The following is a 23936-nucleotide window of genomic DNA, read 5'->3' on the forward strand; positions in this document are numbered from 1 at the left end:
GGAACATGAGAGATTCCTGTCACATCCTTGTTACCCCTATGTTTTCTGTGCCTCAGCGGCTGATGATTTCAAAACACAAGGGGTTGCTGTTTTGATTCATTCCTCCTTGCAGGTACAGGTAGAGAAGATTAAGAAAGATCCTGAAGGCAGGTATATTATTTTAAATTTGCTGCTGGATAATGTAGCCTTTACACTGTCTTCTGTATATGCCCCCAATGACTCACAGGAGAGATTCTTTATCAGGCTTAGTAAAGTTTTTTTTTGTCTTATCCCTATGGTAAGACTGTGGTGTGGGGTGTGAGGGGGGGGGGGGGTGGGACTTCAATGCTACTTTTCACCCAACATTGGATAGGTCAGGTGATGCTTTGACCTCACTTGCTCGGGTTTCTAGGGCATTGGTGAACTTTGCTCGCAACCTTGGAGTTTGCGACTTGTGGCGGGTATCCCATCCGACGTCTCATAATTATTAGTCTTATTCCTTTTCTCACGACTCATTCTCGGATCGATTATATCCTAGTCGACATCTCCTTGGTGCATGCTGGATGCACTTCGGATATTTGGACCCATCACAATTTCTGATCATTCTCCTGTTTGGGCTCAGATTCCTTCTCTTTGTGAGGAAGGGAGGGATCAGAGATGGACTTTAAATACTTGCCTTTTACAGGATGATGAGATCCTTGGGGGTTATAGATCTTTACTTAAGGAGTACTTGGAAATTAATTTGGATTCTGGGCCTTCCATTGGGATTGTCTGGGATGCCCTTAAGGCAGTCATTAGGGGTTATTTATTTATTTTTTTTTTTACAAAGGGCCAAGTGCTCGAGCCAAATCCCAGCGCTTAGAGGTTGATAATTGTCTCTCTCAACTTGACTGGTTACAGGAGAGGCACAAGGTTGCTCGCTCTGCCTCCACATTGCGCGAAATCCAGGCTCTTCATCTGCAGTTGGATCATATCTACACAGAGCAGTTACAAAATTCACAGAGGTCAACAACAGAATCAATATTTGTATAGTAAAACCGGGTCGTTCTTTAGCCCTTAAATTATGCCACCAACAGGCAGACCGTGCAATCCTTAAAGTGGGGGGATGGACATGGTAATCCTTTGAGTAAATCCTCTCTGATTTGTCAGCGTTTCAAAGACTTTTATCAAGATTTATATATCTCCGATTCTTCAATCAGACTAGAAGCCATTGAGGAATATCTTTCTGCTAATCCACTTCCCCACTTGACAGAAGCACAGAGGGTCACGTTGGACGGACCTGTTTCAACCAAGGAGGTCTGGAGGGTTTATCAGGGATCTTCCTGCAGGGAAATCACCAGATTTATATGGTCTGCCCAATGATTCCTATAAACCTTTTGTGGGTAAGTTGGCCCCCATTCTGGCTGAGCTTCTTAATGGAGTACTCTCGGGTGAAGCTCTTCCTCCTTCTATGATGGAGGCGTGGATTGCACAGATTCCTAAGCCAAGTAAAGATAAAACTGAACACGCTTTTTACTGTCCTATACCTGTTCTCAACTCTGATGTCAAAATATTAGCTAAGGTTCTCTCTAATTGGGTTGCCCTGGTATAACTTGACCTGGCTCATCCGGACCAGGTAGGCTTTGTTTCCCATAGACAGGCCATGGCTAATGTTCGTCATATGATTAATTTGTTGCATGTAACCAGAAAGGACAATCTCTTGGTTTGCCTCCTTGGGCTGGAAGCTGAGAAGGCGTTCGATAGGGTCCAATGGCCCTTTAAGATGAGGGTGTTGGAGGGCTCTGAATTTGGTTCTGGATTTCGTGGATGGATTCAAGCTTTGTATGCCTCTCCCAGAGCTTGTGTTCAGGTGAATGGTGGTAACTCATCCATATTTTCTTTGACTAGGAGTACTCATCAGGGCTGTACTCTTTCTCCTATGCTATTTGCTCTAGTAATGGAGCCTCTCGCCATAGCTGTGCGTTCTGATCCGAATGTTTCAGGTATTACTGTAGCTGGTTGAGAATTTGTGTTTCAACAATTTTTATTGTGAATCCAGCAAGTTAAACACATTCAACAAGTACTGTATGATATGACTTAATTGAACAACATATAGAATAAAACAGAGTAAGAAATTCCATCCTCAAGGTTTTAACATTTTTCGCCCCTCCCCCCTTCCTGTGTACCGCCCCTCCTTCCCAGACTTAATCACATAACTATTCAAAGAAAAGCCATGTTACTGCTATCAAGATGAAGTAACAAGATTTACCCTCCAACTTAGCAATAAAAATTTCAAAAAAAAAAAAAAAAGCACCCCATCCCCCACCATGACCAATTATGAATAGTTGCTGGTCGGGAATTTAAATTGGCTTTATTTGCAGATGACTTTCTTCTTTCCTTGACCAAGTCCATGATTTCTTTGCCTAATCTTCTGCAGATCTTGAATACCTACTCTTTGGTTTCGGACTTTAAACTTAATATGAGTAAGTCAGAGGCTTTGGCAATTGGGATTCCTTCGCAGGTTTTGGGTTCCCTTCAACAGTTCTTTTCATTTCGATGGGTAACTTGAATAATTAAATACTGGGTGTTCCGTTAACACCATTATTTACCGATTTGTTTGTTGCTAACTATTCCCCCCTTTTGAAGGATCTTTATAGGGATCTTCTGAGTTATCCTGGTTTGGTAGAATTGCCACCCTAAAGATGAATATTCTCCCTCGTTTGATGTATCTTTTTCAGGTTCTTCCTATTCACCTAGCTTGGGGGGTTTTGTTAGGTTTACAAGATCGTTTTTTTTTTTTTTTCCACTTCATTTGTGTTAACAAACGTCCACGCTTACCCCATTCTCTTATCGGGATCAGAAGAAGGGAGGCTTGGGGGGTCCCTAATGTTTTATGGTATTATAGAGCCACTGAGGCGCATGATGCTCTTGAGTGATTCCAAGCTAACCCTCAAAAATTTTGGATCCATGTAGAACAATCGTCTGTTGGGTCTTGTCCCCTTCGTTTCTTAATGTGGCTCCCTCATAAATATTGCACTCTACAAGGGGATATTTGCTCTTCAGTTTTTACCACTTTTAGCTATTGGGACTGTTTGTTTTCTAAGCCTGATTTTCTTCTGTCTAAATTGTCCCCTATAGTGTATAACCCCCTTTTTCCTCCTGAACTTGTAACAGGGCCCTTCACTGGAAGAGATACTGTAGATACTCTGTTGGCAATGAAGTTTTACCCAATTTACACATGAGAAACTATATGGTCTGAGAAATCCTACTATTAAGTATGCTCTTTAAAATTTGCTGTTATACTTCTATCCCTCTTCCCTGGTCAATGGAGTGAAGGTTCTGGAGAAGGACCACAACTTCAAAGCATATAATTTGTGAACTTTGAGTTTGGTCAAAAGGTTTCACCACTGAGCCAAGGGTTCCCTCACCTGTCAGTGGCTGTAAAATGTTGAATCACAACATTTTCAGCACCATCCAGCCTAGGAAATGGATTACCCTATCCTAGGTCACTCATATAGTATAAATCTTCACTGTTAAATCTATCTGAAACATCTTATGGACCTATTCATGCTTAGCCAAGGGCAGGGAAAATCCCCAATATAGTTGCCCAAACCAGCAAAGGGAGGATGATCCAAGTTTACTGCATGCTCACACATTTCCTTATCACTAAGTTCTTATGGTAACAATTTTGTTTCCTAGTGGCTATTTTGTGAAATATAACACAACCACCCTTCACTCCTGTCTTCTCCACACAGCAATCCTGACCTCTTTGAGCTGGTCTGTGCTGCCCCAGGATGCTGAACGTTTATGAGATCCTTTCTTCTTCTCAGAGTATTCTTCAGCCCAGGCACACTCTGTCTACAGAAAGGGGAAAGAAAAAAAAAAAAAAAAGCTAATTAATGGTAATATGGTCTACAGAGTATCATACTACTTGCTTTTCACACAGGATTACAATAAAGGTCCTATAATGAAGTTCTTTATAAACATACAAGAATTATTTGGACTTAAAATACTTGTAACTAACCACCTGCAATACAACAAAACTTAATTGTTAAAAAAATATTACATATATATATATATATATATATATACATATATATATATATATATACATATATATATACTCACACACATATACACATCCCAAGTACAATGGGATATGCAATCTATTTCCAGGATAATGACATCAATAAAACTAAACACCAGATCTTCTTGGAAAACTTTCCAGAGCTTTCTATATGTACTATTGATCACATATAAGTTGTTCTCACATCATTATGCAACGTCCCCTTTATTCTAATATATTAGTAAATTCCTATGGGAACTGGTCGGCTTTGTGTGTGGGCTGAATATTCTGCTTTAACTCAGACAATAATCATTACAGGTAAACAACTTTGCTTTCTAAGGATAGCCAGGATATGAACCCCACAAGCATGGAAATCTTTAACTATGGATTACCTTCAAATAAAGGGGAAACTGAAAATAAAGCCAAGAGGCCAACATTATTTATGAAGACAAATTAGAATAATTAAAATAGGCCCATAAGGAGGGTTAAATTGGTTTTTACTACTCTAAAACTTTGTAGGTAGATTGACCAATGCTACCGTCATATTGGGACTCAGTGGGCTACCGTTAAGACATTTTACCACTAACTCGTACTATTTTAGCACCGGTCCCATTTTATGCAATGAGACCTAGTTACAAATGGGTTAACAGTAAGATAAACATATCTTAATGATGGCCCACATTGATAACTTCCCCCTCAGTCTCCAAAGAATGAACCATAAATGTGAACACTGAACACGAGGTCAACACTTTACAGATTTCATCCAGGGAAACTGACCTTACGTGGGCCATAGCTAATATTATAAGCCTTAACATGTTATTCCAGAAATCAGGCCTCAGTGTCTGTCTCTCTTTCACCCTCCCCCCCCCCAACCATTCAGCAGCTCCACTTTATTTATCTCTCTCTCTTCCTTCCCCCACCCAAAGAATTTCCTGTGTATGTGACCGTCTCTCCTCCCCACCATGCAGCATCTCCTTTCTCTTTAGGAATGTCTCTCTCTCCCAGCCATACAGCATCTCTTTTCTATGTCCCCCCTCCTCAAATCGATCCAGGATCTCCAACATCTCCTCCCCTCCCCAGCCATGCAGCATCTCCTCTTTGTGTGTGTCTCTTCCCTCCTATCAAGCCTTGAAGGATGTCCTGTCTCTTCACCCACTTCCACCATAAAGCATATCCTTTCTATCTCCTCCATGCCATCTAACATCACCCCTGTTTCTCTCCCTTGACATGTAGCATCTCCTCTCTTCTTCCCCCTCCCCAAACCTGGCCATCCAGATCTCATCTCTACACCCCCCCCCCCATCCAACATTGTCTGTCTCTATCTTGCCACCATTCAGCACTGTCCTATTTCTCTTTCTTCCCATCCCCCACCTCTCTATCTCTTCCCCCATCCCACCATCTAGCATTGCCTATTTTCTCTGATTCCCTCCCATCACTACTGTCCATCTCTCTCCCCCCCCCCCCCCCTTTCCCTCCACTACCAACATGTAAAAGGCTAATCCAGATTCATAAAAAGAGAGGAGTGAAGTGGGTAAACGTAAACCTGTCTACCCTTTCAAGAAGTACAAAGACCAGGGGGAAGCACCATCATATTACTAAACAGTAGGGCTTTTTTCTATGAAATAGCAATAATAAAGTTTATATATATCTACTACTGATCTGCTTTTCTGTCTTCCATACTGTGTAAACAACTTTGGCGACAACAATTTTTGTTTTTGGGACAGTACAAGGACATCAGGTCATCATGTTCCAGTCAACCTGGCACCAAGACTGGGGGAGAGGGTATAAAACCCTTTCCTTGAAGGTGTTATCAGCTAGTTGGCTAGCGAGCGTTATCTGACGGACCTGAGACAGCGGCCATCAACTAGCTAGCTCTGAGCCCGCCACTAGATGAAGGCTCATTAATCTGTGGTATCACCTGCCTGCATATCCTCTTACCCAGTAGGGACAAGTCCATCTGCTGCTGCCTGAGTTCTCGATCCATCCTCATCAGTTCCTGACCTGCCTTTGGATCCAGTGTTCATGAGTGGTATCATCTGTCAGGTTGAACTGCTATTGCTTGGGGGTTAGCTGCGCTACCTTAGTTCCTTTGGTACTTAGGACCCTTTGCCAACAGTTTAGGTAATTTTGCATAATTCATTGTCTTCGATTACTGTTATTATCATTTGCTGCCAGTATTGTATAACAAACAGCTTTAACTTTTTATAATAACATCCGAGTCTTGTCCATTATTCTCAGTGTAAGGTAAAATTATATCTTACCTGATCATTTTCTTTCCTTTAGTCGCAGCAGATGACTCCAGGAACTGGTGGGTTGTACCCGCCTACCAGCAAGTGAAGATAGAGAACATCAAAGAGATAGTAGCGACTCTGGACGTCCAGCTCCTGATCACTTCAGTATAGGTCGCATCCCCAAAGCAGAGGATAAGGATAAAGTATTGAAACAAGAACACTCCTCACAACTATGCGGCAACAGCCAAACACATAACTTGAACTTGTTAGGAAAATAACAATTACTACAGTAACCTGTTTTCTTTCTTCTCCATTTTATCTTAATCTTAGAAATCGGATCCCCTATCTGAAGAAGGAAATGTGCGGCTAGAACAATAAAGGGCAGGAATCCTGGATTCATCTGCTGCGACTAAAGGAAAGAAAATTATCAGGTAAGACATAATTTTACCTTCCTTAGCCTCAGCAGCAGATGAATCCAGGAACAGGTGGGATGTATCAAAGCAATCCCCTAATTAGGGTGGGAAGCCCCAAAAAGCGCATCCCCCCTGTGCCGAAACATCAAATCTGTAATGCTTAATAAAGGAATGTCAAGAAGCCCAAGTGGCCGCTCGACAAATGTTGTCCAGAGAAAGGACCCCTGTTTTGGCCCAAGAGATAGCCTGTGCACGAGCCGAATGGGCACGCAAGCTGTCAGGAGAAATCTGACCTTTCACAAGGTAAGCCGAAAGAATGGCTTCTTTAAGCCACCGAGTAATAGTCACTTTGGAAGCAACAAAACCCCGTCTAGGGCCTGACAAAAGGACAAAAAGATGATCCGAACACCTAAAGTCATTCGTCATCTGAAGATAGTGGAGGAGAGAGCGACGAACAGCCAACAGAAGAGAAAAATTCTGCGGAAAATCCGATCTCCAGAAGGAAAGAAGAAAAAGTGGCTGATTCAAATGGAAAGCCAATATGACTTTAGGCAAAAAAGGACGGAAACAGTCCACAGTGTAACACCAGAGTCTGAAAATTGAAGAAAGGTTTCCCGACATGACAGCGCCTGCAGTTCAGAAACTCTATGTGCCGAGGTAATGGCAACCAAAAACACTGTCTTCAGAGTGACATTATCAGAGGCCAAACGCAAGGGTTCAAACGGTGGAACCTGTAACACGCTAAGTACAAGATTCAACTTCCATGCAGAACATGGACATCGTATCGGGGGTCTAAGGTGAAGAGCTCATTTCAAAAACTGAGTCACATCGGAGTGAGCCACAAGAAAAGATCCGGCCACCTGACCATGGCAACAGGCAAGGGCAGTGACTTGAACCCAAAGGGAATTATAAGCCAAACCCTTCTGCAACCCATCTTGCAGAAATACCAAAATCTGTGAAATAGACATCTTAAGGGGAGACCAACCCCGCTCTGCACACCACGCATCAAACTTGATCTATACTCTGGCATAAGCTGTAGTAGTGGAACGCTTCCGGGCTCGAAGCAAAGTGGTACTGACTGAGTCAGCATAACCCTTCTTTCTCAATCTTGCCCTCTCAATCTGCCAAGCCGTCAGACCAAAGCGGGAGGTGTCCTCCATCTTAACTTGGCGCTGATAGAGAAGTCCGGAAAGAACTGGCAGCCAGAGTGGAGGCTCCAGCAGAAAGTCGAACTAGATCCACATACCACAGACGACGTGGCCAATCTGGGGCTACCAAAACTAACGGACCGCAATGAAGTCTGATCCGACGCAGAAGACACCTGATTAGAGGCCACGGCGGGAAGACATAAAGGAGACTGGCTTCCGGCCAAGGTTGTAACAGGGCATCTAGCCCTGCAGAGTCAACCTCTTTTCTTCTGCTGAAGAATCTGGGAACTTTGGCATTGGATTTGGTTGCCATCAGATCCATTACAGGCGAGCCCCACTTTTGGCAGATCAGGAGAAATGCTTCCGTCGCCAGTTCCCATTCCGCTGCACCCGGAAGATGACGGCTGAGAAAATCCGCATGAATATTGTCCTGGCCTGCAACGTGAGCCGCTGACAGAGAATGAGACTCCGCCCAAATCAGAAGGCCAGTGGCCTCTGTGGCTAGAGCCCTGCTCCGAGTGCCTCCATGTCAGTTGAAGTAAGCTACCGCCGAAGTGTTGTCCGAGAGAATTCGAACTGCCTGACCCTCCAGAAGATCCTGAAAGGATTGAAGGGCTAGCGACACAGCTTTCAATTCCAGCCTGTTGATGGGCCACTTCGCTTCCATCGCCTACCAACACCCCTGCGCCATCCGGTGGAGACAATGAGCTCCCCAACCCGAGAGACTGGCATCCGTGACTACCTGGACCCACTGTGGGGACGTCAGAGGCATTCCTTTCTGAAGACTGGGGGCACACAGCCACCAGGACATGCTGTCCCTCGCCATAGGAAGCCAAAGAGGCTGACGTTAGTAATCATGAGAGACTGGAGACCATCGAAGTAACAGGGCACGCTGGAGAGGGCGAATGTGAGCCCTCGCCCACGGAACCACCTCCAGGGTGGCTGTCATCAACCCGAGAACTCGGACATAATCCCAAGCTCTAGGGGAGGAAGTTTGGAAAAGACAGCGAATCTGAGAACAAAGTTTGAGTCTCCTGGCTTCTGGTAAGAAGACACGTCCTTGAGCTGTGTCGAAAGCCACTCCCAGATACTCCAACGACGGGAAAGGACCAAACGACTCTTGGGCAGATTGATTACCCAACCTAGGGATTGCAGGAACTGCAAAACTCGAGAGGTGGCTGACCGACTCTCTTGTTCTGAGTCTGCCAGGATCAACCAATCGTCCAGATAAGGGTGGACTTTGATCCCCTCTTTTCGAAAAAAGGCCGTGGCGACTACCATGACCTTGGAAAAGGTGCAAAGGGGCCGAAGCCATGCCAAAGGGCAGCACGCAAAACTGAAAATGACGACCTAGCACAGCAAACCAAAGAAACCTCTGATGAGGAGGCCAAATGGGGATATGCAAGTACGCCTCTTTCAAATCCAGAGCCGTGAGAAACTCTCCCAGCTGGACATATGCGATCACCGAACGAACGGTCTTCATTCAGAAATGGCGAACTCGGAAACGCTTGTTCACAAGTCTGAGGTCGAGAATAGGCCTGAAGGAACCTCCTTTTCGAGGAGCCACAAAGTAAATGGAATAACGACCAGAACGTACCTCAGTCTACGGTACAGGGACTACCACTCCAAGGTCTAGCAACGCCTGTAAAGTGGCTTCTACTGTCGCTCTTCTGGATTTTTGTGGCACATCGAGATTCCAAAAAGAAATCTGTGATGGGCAAGGCAAATTCTAATCTGTAGCCGTCTCTGATGAGATCCAAGACCCACTGGTCTGAAGTAATCTTGGTCCACTCTTCATAAAATAGGGTCAGCCGACCTCCAATGGAAAGAACCGAAGAGCAGACCTACGCACCATTATTGTGTAGGTCGAGCTTGAGGTCTGGTAGCCGCTGCCAACGATCACTTGTCATTCCGAAAGGAAGACCTCTGCTGGAATCTAGAACACTGAAAGGATGAACTACGACCAGGGCAATAGCAGCGGGAGTCACGGAAACGAAGTTTAGAAGAGGCCGACCTCGCATTAGACTTGAGCTTATCTTCCGAGAGCCGCTGAGACTTCCAATCTCCCAAGTCTTTCACAATTATTTCAAGATCCTCACCAAAAAGAAGCTTCCCCCTAAAGGGAAGTCTGGTAAGGCACTGTTTAGAAGCAATGTTTGCCAACCAGTGGCACAGCCACAAGAGCCGGCTAGCCGAAACCGCTAAAGCCATCTGCTTAGCAGACGCCCTGACCAAGTCATAAAGGGCGTCTGCCAAATAAGCAAGAGCTGCCTCCATAGGAGCACCAGCAAGCGAGGGAGAAGCAGGATCTGGAATCTGTTCCAAACCCCGCTGAAACCAAGAAAGGCATGCCCTAGCCGCATAAGAGCTACAAATTGAGGCCTATAAGGCCAGGACCGCTACCTCAAAGGATTGTTTAAGGGAAGCTTCAAGACGTCTATCCTGAATGTCTTTAAGCACAACCCCACCTTCCACTGGAAGAGTGGTTTTCTTGGTGACTGCAGTAACCAAAGCGTCCATTCTAGGTAACGAAAAGGAGTCTAGAGTAGGAGCAGACACCGGATAAAGCTGGGCCATAGCCCTAGCCACTGTGAACACACTCTCAGGGTCAGACCACTGAGCGGATATCAGCTCTTGAATAGATTCATGCATAGGGAAAGCCTTAGTAGGTTTCAGAGTACTTGCCCTTTTGAAACTGACTGAGGTTGATGCCTGTACCTCTGACTCTGAAATAGTCACGGTTTCCAAGGCCTGCGAGATCAGGGCAGGTAGCTCATCACGATGAAATATCCTTACAGCTGTCGGGTCATCCAGTTCAGCAGGGAGAAGTTCAGTCTCTTCCAAATCCTCTAGCCTAGAAGGCCAGCCAGATTACCCAGATCCCGCCAAAATGGAAGGATGAGGAGAATGTGGTCCCAACGACCCTTCCTCAGGCAAAGAAGTTATCCTCATAAGCTTAGCCACAGGATCTTCAAGATGCAAGATAGAGCCAAAATCTCCCTGAGAAAGAGAAGCCTCTCTGTCCTCTAGTAAAAGCCCTTGAGGAGGGGAGGGGGGGGGGGCACCGGGGACCCTTTCTTCATTAAATAGCCTGATGCAGTGGTAGGATAAACTCCGGAGAAAATCTGTACCCAAAGGGGCAGCAGCATAAACATTAGAAAGTCCCTCAGAAAGCACTGCTGCAGTGAAGGGCCAAGGCAGTCGAACCAGAGAGGCGAGAAGGCTCAGAAGCAGAAAACGGCGCCGGCTCCACAACCGCCTCTGACGTAGCCAGACAGATGTGTGGGAACGGTGAGAGGCGCAGCGGGAACAACATTTAACTCCTGCTGTCAAAGCACAGTCCGTACCCCCCTCCCGGAGCAGAAAAGAAACGCCGTCAAACAGAAGAGTACTCACAGAGGCACAAAAACTGCTTCAAGCAGCAGCAGCGGCTCTCACAAGGAGTTACACTGCACCCCCGCTCCCTACAGCCCGGCAGCCATTCACTAAAGAGGTAAGAATACTAGACGGCCCCCTCTTTCTTTTTTCCCCAGTTGTGAGCTGTAATGCTGTGAGGAGAAGTTGGGGGGGGGGGGGTTTTTGTTTGTTTTTTGCAGCATTGGGAGCTAAAGAGAACAGAGGAGACGATGTAGGACAGGGACCTGCCAAACAAGTATGTCCTTAAGGTGGGCACCGTTCAGCCACACGCCCCCAAGCTAAACTGGCAGACCAGCCCAGGAGCCTCCTCAAGAAGAACCCCACAGCTGGATGGAATCCGTCCACCACCTGCTGGAGATAGAGATATACTGAAGTGATAAGGAGCTGGACGTCCAGGGTCACTGCTATATCTCTTCAGTTCTCTATCTCCACCTGCTGGTAGGCGGATACAACCCATCAGTTCCTGGATTCATCTGCTGCTGAGACTAAGGAAGTGTAAATATATGTATCATTTTGGATAGTTTGGAATAAGAATCGCGAGTGAGAGATGTGTGTGCAATATATAATCCACAGTGCTGAATACAAATATCACCATTTGCTTGTCTATACTTCTCACTCTTTACCAGGCTTTTCATGAAGTTTGGTAATATGTAATGTGCCCCCACAAATGTGCCTTTCATACAAGTCAAACAATTACCATTTTGGGCAGCTTCTTGTGGTATGCTCGTTGTCTCATTGATGAATCAGCTCTACATGCATTTTGGCTGAACTGCATTTTGTTTCCATTGCTGTATTGTTCACATAACTGTGCCCATTGGGACACTCAATTGATTAAGTTCAATTTTAGTACCATAAAGATAGTGTGTATTTGTGGATTCTAGCCTACTCTACTTTTTCACCACATTAACAACTGTTGTTTTCTTTAATCCTTTTAACCCACAATTCACTACACACCTAGCGGTTTAAGTACCATAGAGTAAGTGCAGCGCACGATACGTTTCACAGACTTTTCATATTTGCTGGGTCTCTGAAGACTTATACTTTTTTTTTTCAAGATTTCATATCTTGTCTGGTAAGTCTAATTATCATTATAATTATTTTTGATCATTGAATGCTTGCCTTTTATTATGTACCACTGTTGCCATGTTTTTCAATATGACCTAAATGAATACATGAGTTGTCCTGAATATAGCTGCGTTTTAGCATTATTTATAAACATCTTATGTCAGTATAGCACAGATAGCCATGCAGGTTTTTCATATAGTTGCGGTTAAGTGATCTAGCTCTTTTAAATATTGTTATAAAAAATAATCAGTCTTTTTTTATCCAGTATTGCCCAGAATATACTATAGTTATTTGCTATCCCTGCTTAATATTACTTCAAAATTAATTAAAAATCAGGATCCTTTAGACTCGCTGTTCTTGATTAGTATTACCGATGCATATATTTGTTGCTCCCTGCCCGATTGGAATTTTATTTCCTTGTCTATATATATCTAGCTAAGTTACATACCTGTAGCAACTATTCTCCAGGGACAGCAGGCATATATGCTCACATGTGGGTGATGCCACTTTAAATCTTTGAGACAGTTGCCCCCACCATGCATGCCTTCCCACCTAACATTCAAGCGTGGACCAGCGTCTTCCCTCAAGCATCTATAGTTAGTTCAGTCCACAGCAGTTAAATATCCACAATTCCCACTGTTTCAATCAGATCACCCCCTCCCCTTTTCCACTCTGACCACTGGTTACCTTGTATCAGCCCGTTTCATATACAAGATGCTACTTCTAGTCTATGTCAAGGTCTTCTTCCACTCCTGCTTATCTCAACTTCCTAACCCCCTATGCACCCCTTCAATGTATCTACTCTAATCTCCTGGTCCTACTATCACCCACGCAGCTCTCTTTTTCCTCCTCCCGTGACTCTGATTCCGTTATGTTGGCCCAAAGCACTGGAATAACCTGCCCCTTTTCATGAGGAATCAGCCTTCTCTCTCATCATGAAAGCCCTCAAAACCCACCTCTTTTCTGATTGCTTTCCTCCCGCCACCAGACTTTCTCTTCTGTGTGCTATCAGTACTGCTGCCTTGTTTTATGTTATGCACTCTACTCAGTCTATGTCTCTCTCTTACCTATTCTGCTGTCTTGTTGCTTTGATTTTATTTTGTTAGCCACCTAGTCTCACTGTAAACCACTTAGTTTCCTATGTGTAGGCCTTTGGATGTTATATGAAATGTATACAATAAATAAATAAAATAAATACTAAAGCTAACAAGACAACTCCAAAGGGAAGCAGGAGGGATGTGAGAATATATGTCTGCTGTCCTCCGAGAGCACCTGCTACAGGTAAGTATCCTACTTTCTCTGAGGACAAGCAGCCATAATATTCTCACATGTAGATCTCACTGGTTACCAGGCTCACAACATAAATGATTTTTTTTTTTTTTTTTTTTTGCAACTAAGTAGATAGTGAGCTTGGTGGGGAAAAAAAGGGCCAGAGAGCGGAGTTGACAAATAGTAAAAACATTCTGCAGGAATGGTTGTCCAAACTGGCTATCCCACCTAGAATGCTACCCCAGACAGTAATGAGCAAATGTTTTCAATGGAGGAAGAGTAGAAATGGGCTACTGAAGCCATCATGGCTCTTACACTGTAAGCAGTGACCCGGGAAAGAAGGGTCAGCCCAGCCTAAGAATATGTGTAGGAGATACAGCCAGCCAGCCAAGTAGATATAGTATGTTTGGTGATGGGTATCCCTAAATCTGTTAGGGTCGAAGGATACAAAAAGCTGGGAGAACTTCCTATGAGGTTTTGTACACACCAGACAATACGATAGAGCATGCTTCTAGTCTAAGGTACGCAGTGCTACTTGTACAGGATGAGAGTGTGGTTTAGGAAAGAAGACAGGAAGTACAATGGAATGACTGAGGTGGAACTCTGATACCACTTTAGGGAGGAATTTGGCTGGGTTCAGAGTACAACTCTGTCATGGCAGAACCTGATGTAAGGTGGGTCTGCCACAAGGCCTTGAAATTTACTTATTCTTCTGTCAGAAATAACCGCTATTAAGAATACTACCTTATATGTGAGGAACGTCAGAGAACAGGAATGAAGTGGTTCAAAAGGATGTTTTATGAGCAACTGTGAGGATGACACTGAGATCCCAAACCACCATCGGTGGTTTGATAGAAGGTTTGGTATGAAAAGCCAAGTTACTTGTACCAAGTGTTCTCCGAGGACAGCAGGCATATAGTCTCACATGTGGGCAATGTCAGCCACAGAGCCCGGGTGTAGACACTGCCAAGTGCACTGTCAGTTTAAATCTTTGAGGCACAGCCCCCACCACGCATGAGTGGGTGCCTTTCCACCCGATGCTCGAGTGCAGGACCAGAAGTATAGTACTAAAACTAAGAAGACAACTCCAAGGGGAGGAAGGAGAGATGTGAATATATGCCTGCTGTCCTCAGAGAACATCTGCTCCAGATAGGTAACTTAGCTTTCTCCGAGAACAAGCAGGCACAATATTCTCACATGTGGGTCTCACTAGTTACCAAGCTCACAACACAAATGAATTTTGCAACTATAGTGAGCTTGGTGAAGGGGTGGGGAGGGAGGGATGAGGGCAAAGTTGGTAAATAGTAAAAAGATTCTGCAAGACTGCTTGTCCAAACTGGCTATCCCTCCTAGAATGCTGCTCCAGACAGTAGTGACAGAAGTGTGGGCAGAAGACCATATAGCTGCCTTGCAAATGTCTTCAATGGAGACTGAGCGGAAATGGGCTACTAAAGCCACCATGGCTCTTACATTGTGAGCAGTGACAAGGCCATGAAGAATCGGTCCAACCTGAATATACATGTAGGAGATAGTCAGCCAACCAAGTTGAGACTGTATGTCTGCTGAAGGGAATCCCCAATTTAAGGTCGAAGGACATGAAAAGCTGGGAAGACTTCCTATGACGTTTTGTACACTCTAGATAGCACAATAGAGCACATTTGCAGTCTAAGGTATACAGTGCTGCTTCTCCAGGATGAGAATGTGGCTTAGGAAGACAACAGTAGACTGACTCAGAGGGAATCTGATACCACTTTAAAGAGGAATTTTGTGTGTGTGGGGGGGGGGGGGGGGGGGGGTTCAGAGGACAACCCCATCATGGTAGATCCTGGCGAAAGGTGGGTCTAACACAAGGGCTTGAAGTTTGCTAAATCTTCTAGCAGAAGAGCTATTAACACTACCTTATATGTGAGGAACTTGAGAGAACAGGAACGAGATAGTTCAAATGGAGGTTTCAAGAAAGCTGCTTGGATGACACCAAGATCCCACACCACCAGAGGTGGTATGAGGTTTCATATGGAATAAACTTTTCATGAACCTATCAAGGGTCAAATGGAAACTGGCTTATGATCAACTCTAGAATGAAAAGAGATAATGGCACGCACTCAAGAGTAGTTTTGAGGCCAGAGTCCGAAAGATGGAGGAGGAATGTCATAAGGATAGGAAGAGAGCATCTAGCAGGGTTGAATGCTCCAGCTGCACTAGAAAATATTTTCCATTTTAATTTAATTTCAGCATTTATAGTTCACTTAACCTTTAAGTTCCAGGCAGAGAACAAATCCAGACTGGGAAGAGCTTGAACACAAATTGAAAAAAAAAAAAAAAAACCCTCTAAAAATCATTACATTGAAACAAGAGGAGGAATGTCATCGTTATGTTAACAGAAGAGAAGTTTGTTACATTTGTGTGTGTGTCAGGTCTAAGTAGCATTTGGTAACTAAAAAGAAAAAACAAATTAATGAAATGGCTATGACTCTTGGTTGTACAGAATTGTCTGCGTCATTGCTTTACTTCCATTGTAGCCCCTTGGAGCATTTTGCTCATCTTCCTTTGTAGCCCCTTGGAGTATGCAGGGAGTTGAGTGGTCACTGGGATGGGTTCGTTTGTGGTCCATAATATTTGTAAAAAAAAAAGCCAGGTTTTCAATTTTCTACGGAAGCTCAGATAGCTTGGGATCTATCTAATCTTTGTTGGTAATGAGTTCCATAGCTCTGCACCTTTAAATGGTAACATTTCTGTGAAGGAGGTTTTCTACAGGCTAGGAGTATTCTCGAGACTGAGTCAGAAAGGTGTAAGAAATGCAAATCTATGGCTATATGAACCAAACCATCAGAACAAGAGAGCAAGGGTCTGGATGGAGAAGGGAATCTCTGTTCTATGTTATTAGGTTGGAAAAGGATCTAATTTCAATGGTTCTCTAGACAACAACTCCGAGAGAACCAGATTAGATGTAGCCAGTTAGGATCAATTAGAATCATGGAACCTTGGTCTCGATGCAGTTTGAGAAGAGCTCCCTCTATGAGAAGTAGTGGGTGGAAGCATATAGAACACAGGTTCCCCAATAAAGCAAGAATGCATCTGGAGCTATAGTGTTGGGAGCATATATCCTGGAATAAAAGCAGGGAAGCTTGTTCTGAGATTCAAAAGTAAGATGACTATCAAAGATCACCCCTGATATTTTCAATGTACACTCCAGAGGAAAAATTGTTCCATCAATATTTAAGACTTTTTCCTTGATTGTATAAAAACAGGTTACCAAATAATAAAAACTTAGTTTTCTCCTTGTTCAGTTTTAATTTAAATGTTGCAGCACATTTTCTCTAAAATTTCTAGCCCCATTTTAATAGTAGAAATTACACCTGCAGGCACGCCCTCAAAAGGAATAAACATTGTAATATCAACGTAAATTAATAGTTGAAAATCATGTCTTGATATCTCGCATCCCAGGGACACCATAATCAGATTGAATAAAATAAGTGAAAAGGGGGAGCCTTAAGGAACACCAGAACTCGGGTTCCAATCTTCAGATAACACTCTCTTCATTTTCACCCTATAATGTCTATGTGTCAAAAGCACCTTAAACCACTCCAAGACTATCGCCTATATCATAATAATCCAAGATGGCTAATGAGACATCATGGTCCACCAAATCGAAAGAGCTCATAATGTCAAATTGCATTAAAAGGACTCTTAACTAAGCTGACCTCCCGCCTGACTTCTGTTGATAATGTCACCAATACTGTCTCAGTATTATAACTACTTCTGAAACCTCACAGAGTAATGCAAAATTTCATGATGGGCCAGATTAGTTAGTTAGGACAAGATACACTAAAAAATCGTTAAAGCCCTTCCCTTACTGAATCTGTAAGGAATGGCCATGCATCAAGGAATAGGAATGCACAGTCGGCCGGTCGAGCATGCGGGGGGGGAGGGGCCACGGGGGGGGGGGCCACGGGGGGTGAGGAGGATGGCAGGGAGGAGAGAGAGTGAGAGAGAGTGTGTGTGTGTGTGTGTGTGTGTGTGTGTATGTAGGCCTCCCTGCCATCCTCCTCACCTCCATAGCCCCGCCCCTGCTAAGGTTGTCGCCACCGCTCCCCCCTCCACCTGCCACCGGGCCCTCAAAGCGCCTCTCACCTCTGTGAAAGCACTGCAGCAAGCAACAGCTGATCGCTTCCCTTCGGACTTCCCTCCTTTCCTCCCTGGCCCGCTCTCCTCTGACGTAAGTTACTTACGTCAGACGAGGGCGGGCCATGGAGGAAAGGAGGGAAGTCCGAAGGGAGGCGATCGCTGTTGCCTGCTGCAGCGCCTTCACATGGAGGTGAGAGGCGATGTGAGGACCCTGTCCGGTGGCAGACGGAGGGGGCAGGCGGGGGGGGGGGGGGGGGGAGCGGCAGCGGCGATGACCTCAAGGAGGGTGGTGGGGGTGGAGCCACGGGAAGCTGTCATTTCAATGCAGGGGGAGTGGCGGCGGCGGCGACCTTGGTGGGGGGGGGGGGCGTCGGAAGGGAAAAAAAGAAAGCCAAGTGCTCGTCAGGGACGTCCCTGAAGGACGACCATGTTAGGCAAGGACGCCCCTGACGAGCACTTGGGATACGCAGCTTGTTTTTTTTTTTTTTTTTTTTTTTTTTTTTTAACAGTATTAGGCGCTTTTCCCACTAGTCTCCATGGGTCCATTCACAGGAGCCCCAGCCTAACGAGAGGTGCAGACCTCACGTTAGGTTTTCCACGGTAAGGAGAATCGGTAAACATTAGTGCATCTCATTATAATAGCCTTGCAACGGTAGTGCAGCTCATTATAATCACCTGCATTCAGTTTTCGTTAGCTGCCACCATGATAGGAAAATGGCCTTTAGTGCATGCCAGGGTTTACTACTTGCTTGTTAATGGCTCGTTAAGTTTAGTGCATCTGGCCCTTAGTTCTGCAATCACATCCTCCATAAGCTTTACTAACAGGGGTATGGAAGCGATTGGTCTGTAATTCGACTCATTCCCAACTGCAATGTAGAATTCTTTAGGACAGGAAATCCGTTAATACTTTTTGCATTCCAAGGTGCAAAAATATAGAATAATTTACCAGTAATTTATCTGTTTTCTTCTTACTATTATGTCAAAGTATGTTTTACTTAAACCAACTTTGTTAGATCAATTATTTTTATTTGTTACATTTGTATCTCACATTTTCCCACCTATTTGCAGGCTCAATGTGGCTTACATAGTACCGTAAAGGCATTCGCCAAGTCCGATAGGGGACAAGTACAAAAGATGTTATGGTGGAATAGGGATTCAGGCACATGGGGTTAAAGGTAAGGAGGGTTTGATGTCCAATACGATCTTTGGTAGTGAAGTGTTGCAGAGTTAATTATACATTCTAAATGTATATTCTATCCGGTTGGGATACCTCTCTGTTTTGTGATCCACTTTGAATCGTGAGTTAAAAGTAGAATATAAATGGCAGAATAGAATAAGGTCCCCTCGTCAATGGAAATGTGCCTACATCCAATAGATTTATATCATTCCTTGGTACAAAAATGCACTAGGAGCACTTTGAAACAGATATGCTGGACAAAGGGAAAATTAGGTTCTTACATTGGTAATTTTCTTTCCTTTAGTCATAGCAGATGAAGCCATTACGTATGGGTTATGTCCATCAACCAGCAGGGGAGATAGAGAGCACTCAAACTTTCACAGTGCCCTCTTGGCCAGCTAGCTCCACTGCCTCTTCAGTATTTGAAGCTTCCAAAGCAGTATGGCAAACCGCAGTGGGAATCACAAGAGCTTTCCTCACAGCGAACGATGGCCCATCACAAGGGCATGAACTCATAAAGGAGGGAATGCACATCCTCCTGGAGGGAATAAACTCATCCTCCTTATTGTATAAGTGGAGGGGAACACCCGCGCCTCCTGGAGGGAATCACACATCCTCCCAACACACTGGAGGGAATGAACTCATCCTCCTATTTATAGAACTGGAGGGGAACACACGCGCCTCCTGGAGAGAATCAACACCTCCAAAAAAAAAAACATGCTGGAGGGAATGAACACATCCTCCTAAATTTAAACTGAACATGAATCCTGAAGATTGTTTTCCAACTTTCTCCCAAGGAAGGAACTTCAGGAAATTAGAACAGAACCTGAAAAACAGATTCACAGCATACAGACAATCATACAGGGAGGGCTCGTGGCTTCATCTGCTATGACTAAAGGAAAGAAAATTACCAAGGTAAGACCCTAATTTTCCCTTCCTTGTCATCAAGCAGATGAAGCCATTACGTATGGGATGTAACAAAGCAATCCCTAGATAGGGTGGGAACAAGCCACACCACGCGCTAGCACTTGTGCACCAAAACGCGCATCCCTCCTGGCAGCCACATCCAGCCTGTAATGTCGGGCAAAGGAAAGCTTAGAAACCCATGTTGCTGCACTGCATATCTCTTGAAGAGAGAGTGCTCCAGTTTCAGCCCAAGAGGAAGAAATCGCTCTAGTAGAATGTGCCTTAAAGGCTACAGGCGGAACCCTGCCGGCCAGCAGATAAGCTGAAAAGATAGTTTCTTTGAGCCAGCGGGCAATAGTGGCTTTAGACGCTGGAGACCCTCTGCGAGAACCGGATAGTAAAACAAACAGATGATCAGAAGTCCTGAAAGAGTTAGTAACTCGCAGATACTGCAGCAGAGTCCTGCGCACATCCAAAAGGTGCAGCTGCCCAAAAGATTCTGGAAACTCTTCCTCTGAAAAAGAGGGCAAGAAAATAGGCTGGTTTAGGTGAAAGGCTGACACCACCTTAGGCATAAAGGAAGGCATGGTCCGAACTGTGACTCCGGACTCTGAAAATTGCAGAAATGGGTCTCTACTGGACAGCGCCTGGAGCTCTGATACCCGTCTCGCCGAGGTAATGGCCACCAGAAAAACGGCCTTCAGTGTCAAATCTTTCTCCGATGCTCGCCGAAGCGGCTCAAAAGGAGATGCCTGCAGGGTTTTCAAAACTAGCCCCAGGTTCCAAGCTGGACAGGGTGCTCGCACTGGAGGTCGGAGCCGAAGCACCCCTCTAAGAAACCGTGCCACATCTGGGTGAGCAGCCAAAGACACGCCTTCCACCTTACCACGAAGGGAGGACAACACTGCCACCTGCACCCGCAGGGAATTATAGGCCAAGCCTTTTTGTACACCTTCCTGCAAAAAGTCCAGAATCGGCGAGACAGGAGCCCGCATTGGAGCAATGGCTCTGGAAGCACACCAAGACTCAAACAGGCACCAAATCCTGGCATAAGCCACGGAAGTGGACCGCTTGCGGGCTTGCAGGAGAGTGGAAATAACTTTATTGGAATAACCTTTATCCCTCAATTGCGCCCTCTCAATAGCCATGCCGTAAGACCAAAGCGGCTGGCGTCCTCCATGGCTACCGGTCCCTGAGTCAACAGGTTCGGTACCAGAGGTAACGGCAGAGGAGCCTCCAGGAGCATCTGTCGGAGGTCTGCATACCAAGGTCTCCTTGGCCAATCCAGGGCGATGCGGACCACTTCTACTGGGTGCAGCCAAATCCGCAAGAGCAGGTGCCCTATCAAGGGCCATGGGGAAAACACATAAAGTAGACCCGGAGGCCAGGGTTGAGCCAAGGCATCCAACCCCGCCGAGCGAGGATCTCTCCATCTGCTGAAGAAGCACGAGACTTTGGTATTGGCACTTGTCGCCATTAGATCCATCACGGGCTTGCCCCCATTTGCTAGGGGAGATAGAGAATACTGAAGAGGCAGTGGAGCTAGCTGGCCAAGAGGGCACTGTGAAAGTTTGAGTGCTCTCTATCTCCCCTGCTGGTTGATGGACATAACCCATACGTAATGGCTTCATCTGCTTGATGACAAGGAATATCCAATTTTCTTTAGTTTTAATATGTTGTACTTTTCATTTTTTACATTAGATGCAACATTCACTAAGACCTGTGTATTGTTTTGCACTGAATTTTGATGCATTCCATCAAGTTTGTCCTTTCATTCAACCTCTGTAAATTTCACTGACATGTTTCAATCTTAATATAGGGATCCTCACTGCATGTGCTTACAGTCATGACACATATATACTAAAATTATGTTGGGCTTTTTTTTTTTTTTTTAATGATGGTTTGCAGTATTTATGTTACTTTTTACTTATCAGTTTGAACGTCAGATTTTGTGGCATGTTTGATCTGCCAACATTTTTATATCCTAGACAATATGATCATTTTGTTTGGTTTACATGTCATTTTTTAATATAAGGTTTATATAGATGCATTATTTAAGGTTGCTATTTCTCACATTTACAATTCTTTAGATTTCCAGACTCCTGATTGCAGGCATTGTTGCCAACACACAGTTCATGTCACATCCTTGGATTTTTATTTGTTCGATAGACTTAATGAAGCCAGGTCTCCTTGGTTCTTCCCATGGTCAACCCTATTTTTTGCATAGGACTGGGACTGAAAATCTTTGGCCTAGTCCATCAGTCTCTGTATATGAGCAAACTGAAGCCAAATTGGAGAGCCTGAGGTGTACTGTGCTTTATCTGTGCCATTGACACACACACAAAAAAATCATTCCTACAGAGGAGAGAAAGTAGATTTTCAACACTGAGATAACAAAGGTCATCTCAAAAAATAAATCTAACTAGGAGAAACAATGTAGGTCTGAGCCCAAGGTACATATAGGCCCATTTTCCAGAAGCATAAGAACTGCAAAGAGGAGGGTGATGAAACTGGAATTTGGCACTGGGCTTGAGATTTTGACCCTCTGACATCCGCAGCCACAAGACCACTTTCTTCTTAGGAAAGAGTTCCTCTATACTCTAGAGTAGGCGGGGAAATGGGACTTGATATACCGCCTTTCTGAGGTTTTTGCAACTACATTCAAAGCGGTTTACATATATTCAGGTACTTATTTTGTACCAGGGGAAATGGAGGGTTAAGTTTCTTGCCCAGTCACAAGGAGTTGCAGTGGGAATCAAACTCAGTTCCCCAGGATCAAAGTCCACTGCATTAACCGCTAGGCTACTCCTCCACTCCCACTCCACTCCACTGGGTTGAGTAGTGGTACTCAACCCAGTCCTCAGTACACACCCATGCAATCAGGTGTTCAAGATATTCACAATGAATATGCAAGAGATAGATTTGCATATCAAGGAAGTAGTGTATGCAGATCTCTCTTATATGCATATTCATTGTGGATATTTTGAAAACCTGATTGGATGGGTGTGCCCTGAGGACTGGGTTGAGAAACACTGCTCTACAGACTAGAACTAACTTGATTTTCAGAAGAGTCATCAATGTAGGAGTTCCACACTGGCTACAGTCAAACTCTCCTATGCTGGCTTGATGCTGAAAAGTCAAACACATGATTTACTACTCCTTTACCAACAGGTAACTGGGGCAATGGTTTGCATAAGGGGCAAGCCTGAAGCTGTGAGGGATCTAGGATTCTGAATCTGATAAATATCTGGTAATAAACGGAAGAAATGAAAAGAACTACCTGGGAAGAGGTTTGTCATCCTGCATGGGGACAGCAAGAACAGGTAGCCTTATAGTCTCCTTCATCCATCACAACTAAAAAGTGCTATGCTCCAACTTTTTTTTTTTTTTTTTAAAGATTGAGCCCCAAAACACCTGCGGCTCATTGCACCAGCCAAACATTACCTCTGAGGTGAAGGAACTTCCCTGTGCAGTTTCAGATCAACCAATGAAGACTCAAGTGTTGCCATAAATGAAGACAGCATCTTGCGACAGTGAGGGGTCCCTCCCAGTCAAACCATTTGTCCAGGACTACTTTCAAAGTAGCACTGTTACTGGCCTTTGAAACTAGACTAGGATCCATATTGGGGGGAGGGGCCTGAGATATGGCGACGCTTCTATAACTACTGCCAGACAACCTCAATTTCAGTCCCTGAAATTCCAGACTTCTCCAAAAGACAGTAACCTCATGGAGAAGGTGACACTACAAAAGTTCAAGAATTCCTGTTTGCCACTCTGTTCAGAAGCTCCAAATAGTTATGGCCATAAACAATGTTGCCTTATGTTGAACTACCCAACCAATATGAAGGATCCAACCAAAGGAGCTCCTAGCATCACCTGCCTCTACTGCGCAAGACTCACCAGACATAAATCCACCTGGGAGTTAAGATATTCAAGACCTTCCTCCTCTGCATACTGTTACCTGGTGCAAGGTCACCACAGCCTCATTCAGGCAATGCTGAACCCAATACAGGAAGAACTCAAGTCATAGAACCATTGCACATAAGCTACCTGGAAAGACAGACAAAAATATTGCTTAACCAGACTGAAATCTTTCCCTCAATGCTCTGCTTCCTTCCAATTGTGGTTTTACAAATAAGGACACTATATCCATCTCTTTAC

General features: G+C 44.6%; 1 protein-coding gene across 1 annotated transcript in view; it reads right to left on the reverse strand.

Moving 5' to 3' along the window:
• The window catches only part of FAM117B (family with sequence similarity 117 member B), a 262157-nt gene that overhangs the window by 135070 nt on the left and 103151 nt on the right, over positions 1 to 23936 (reverse strand). The window contains exon 3 of the mRNA XM_030210480.1: positions 3724 to 3816. Coding sequence (XP_030066340.1) covers positions 3724 to 3816 — 93 coding nt within the window. The remainder of the gene's footprint in view (positions 1 to 3723; positions 3817 to 23936) is intronic.

This window comes from Microcaecilia unicolor, chromosome 7, assembly GCF_901765095.1.
Source record: "Microcaecilia unicolor chromosome 7, aMicUni1.1, whole genome shotgun sequence".
Lineage (NCBI taxonomy): Eukaryota > Metazoa > Chordata > Amphibia > Gymnophiona > Siphonopidae > Microcaecilia > Microcaecilia unicolor.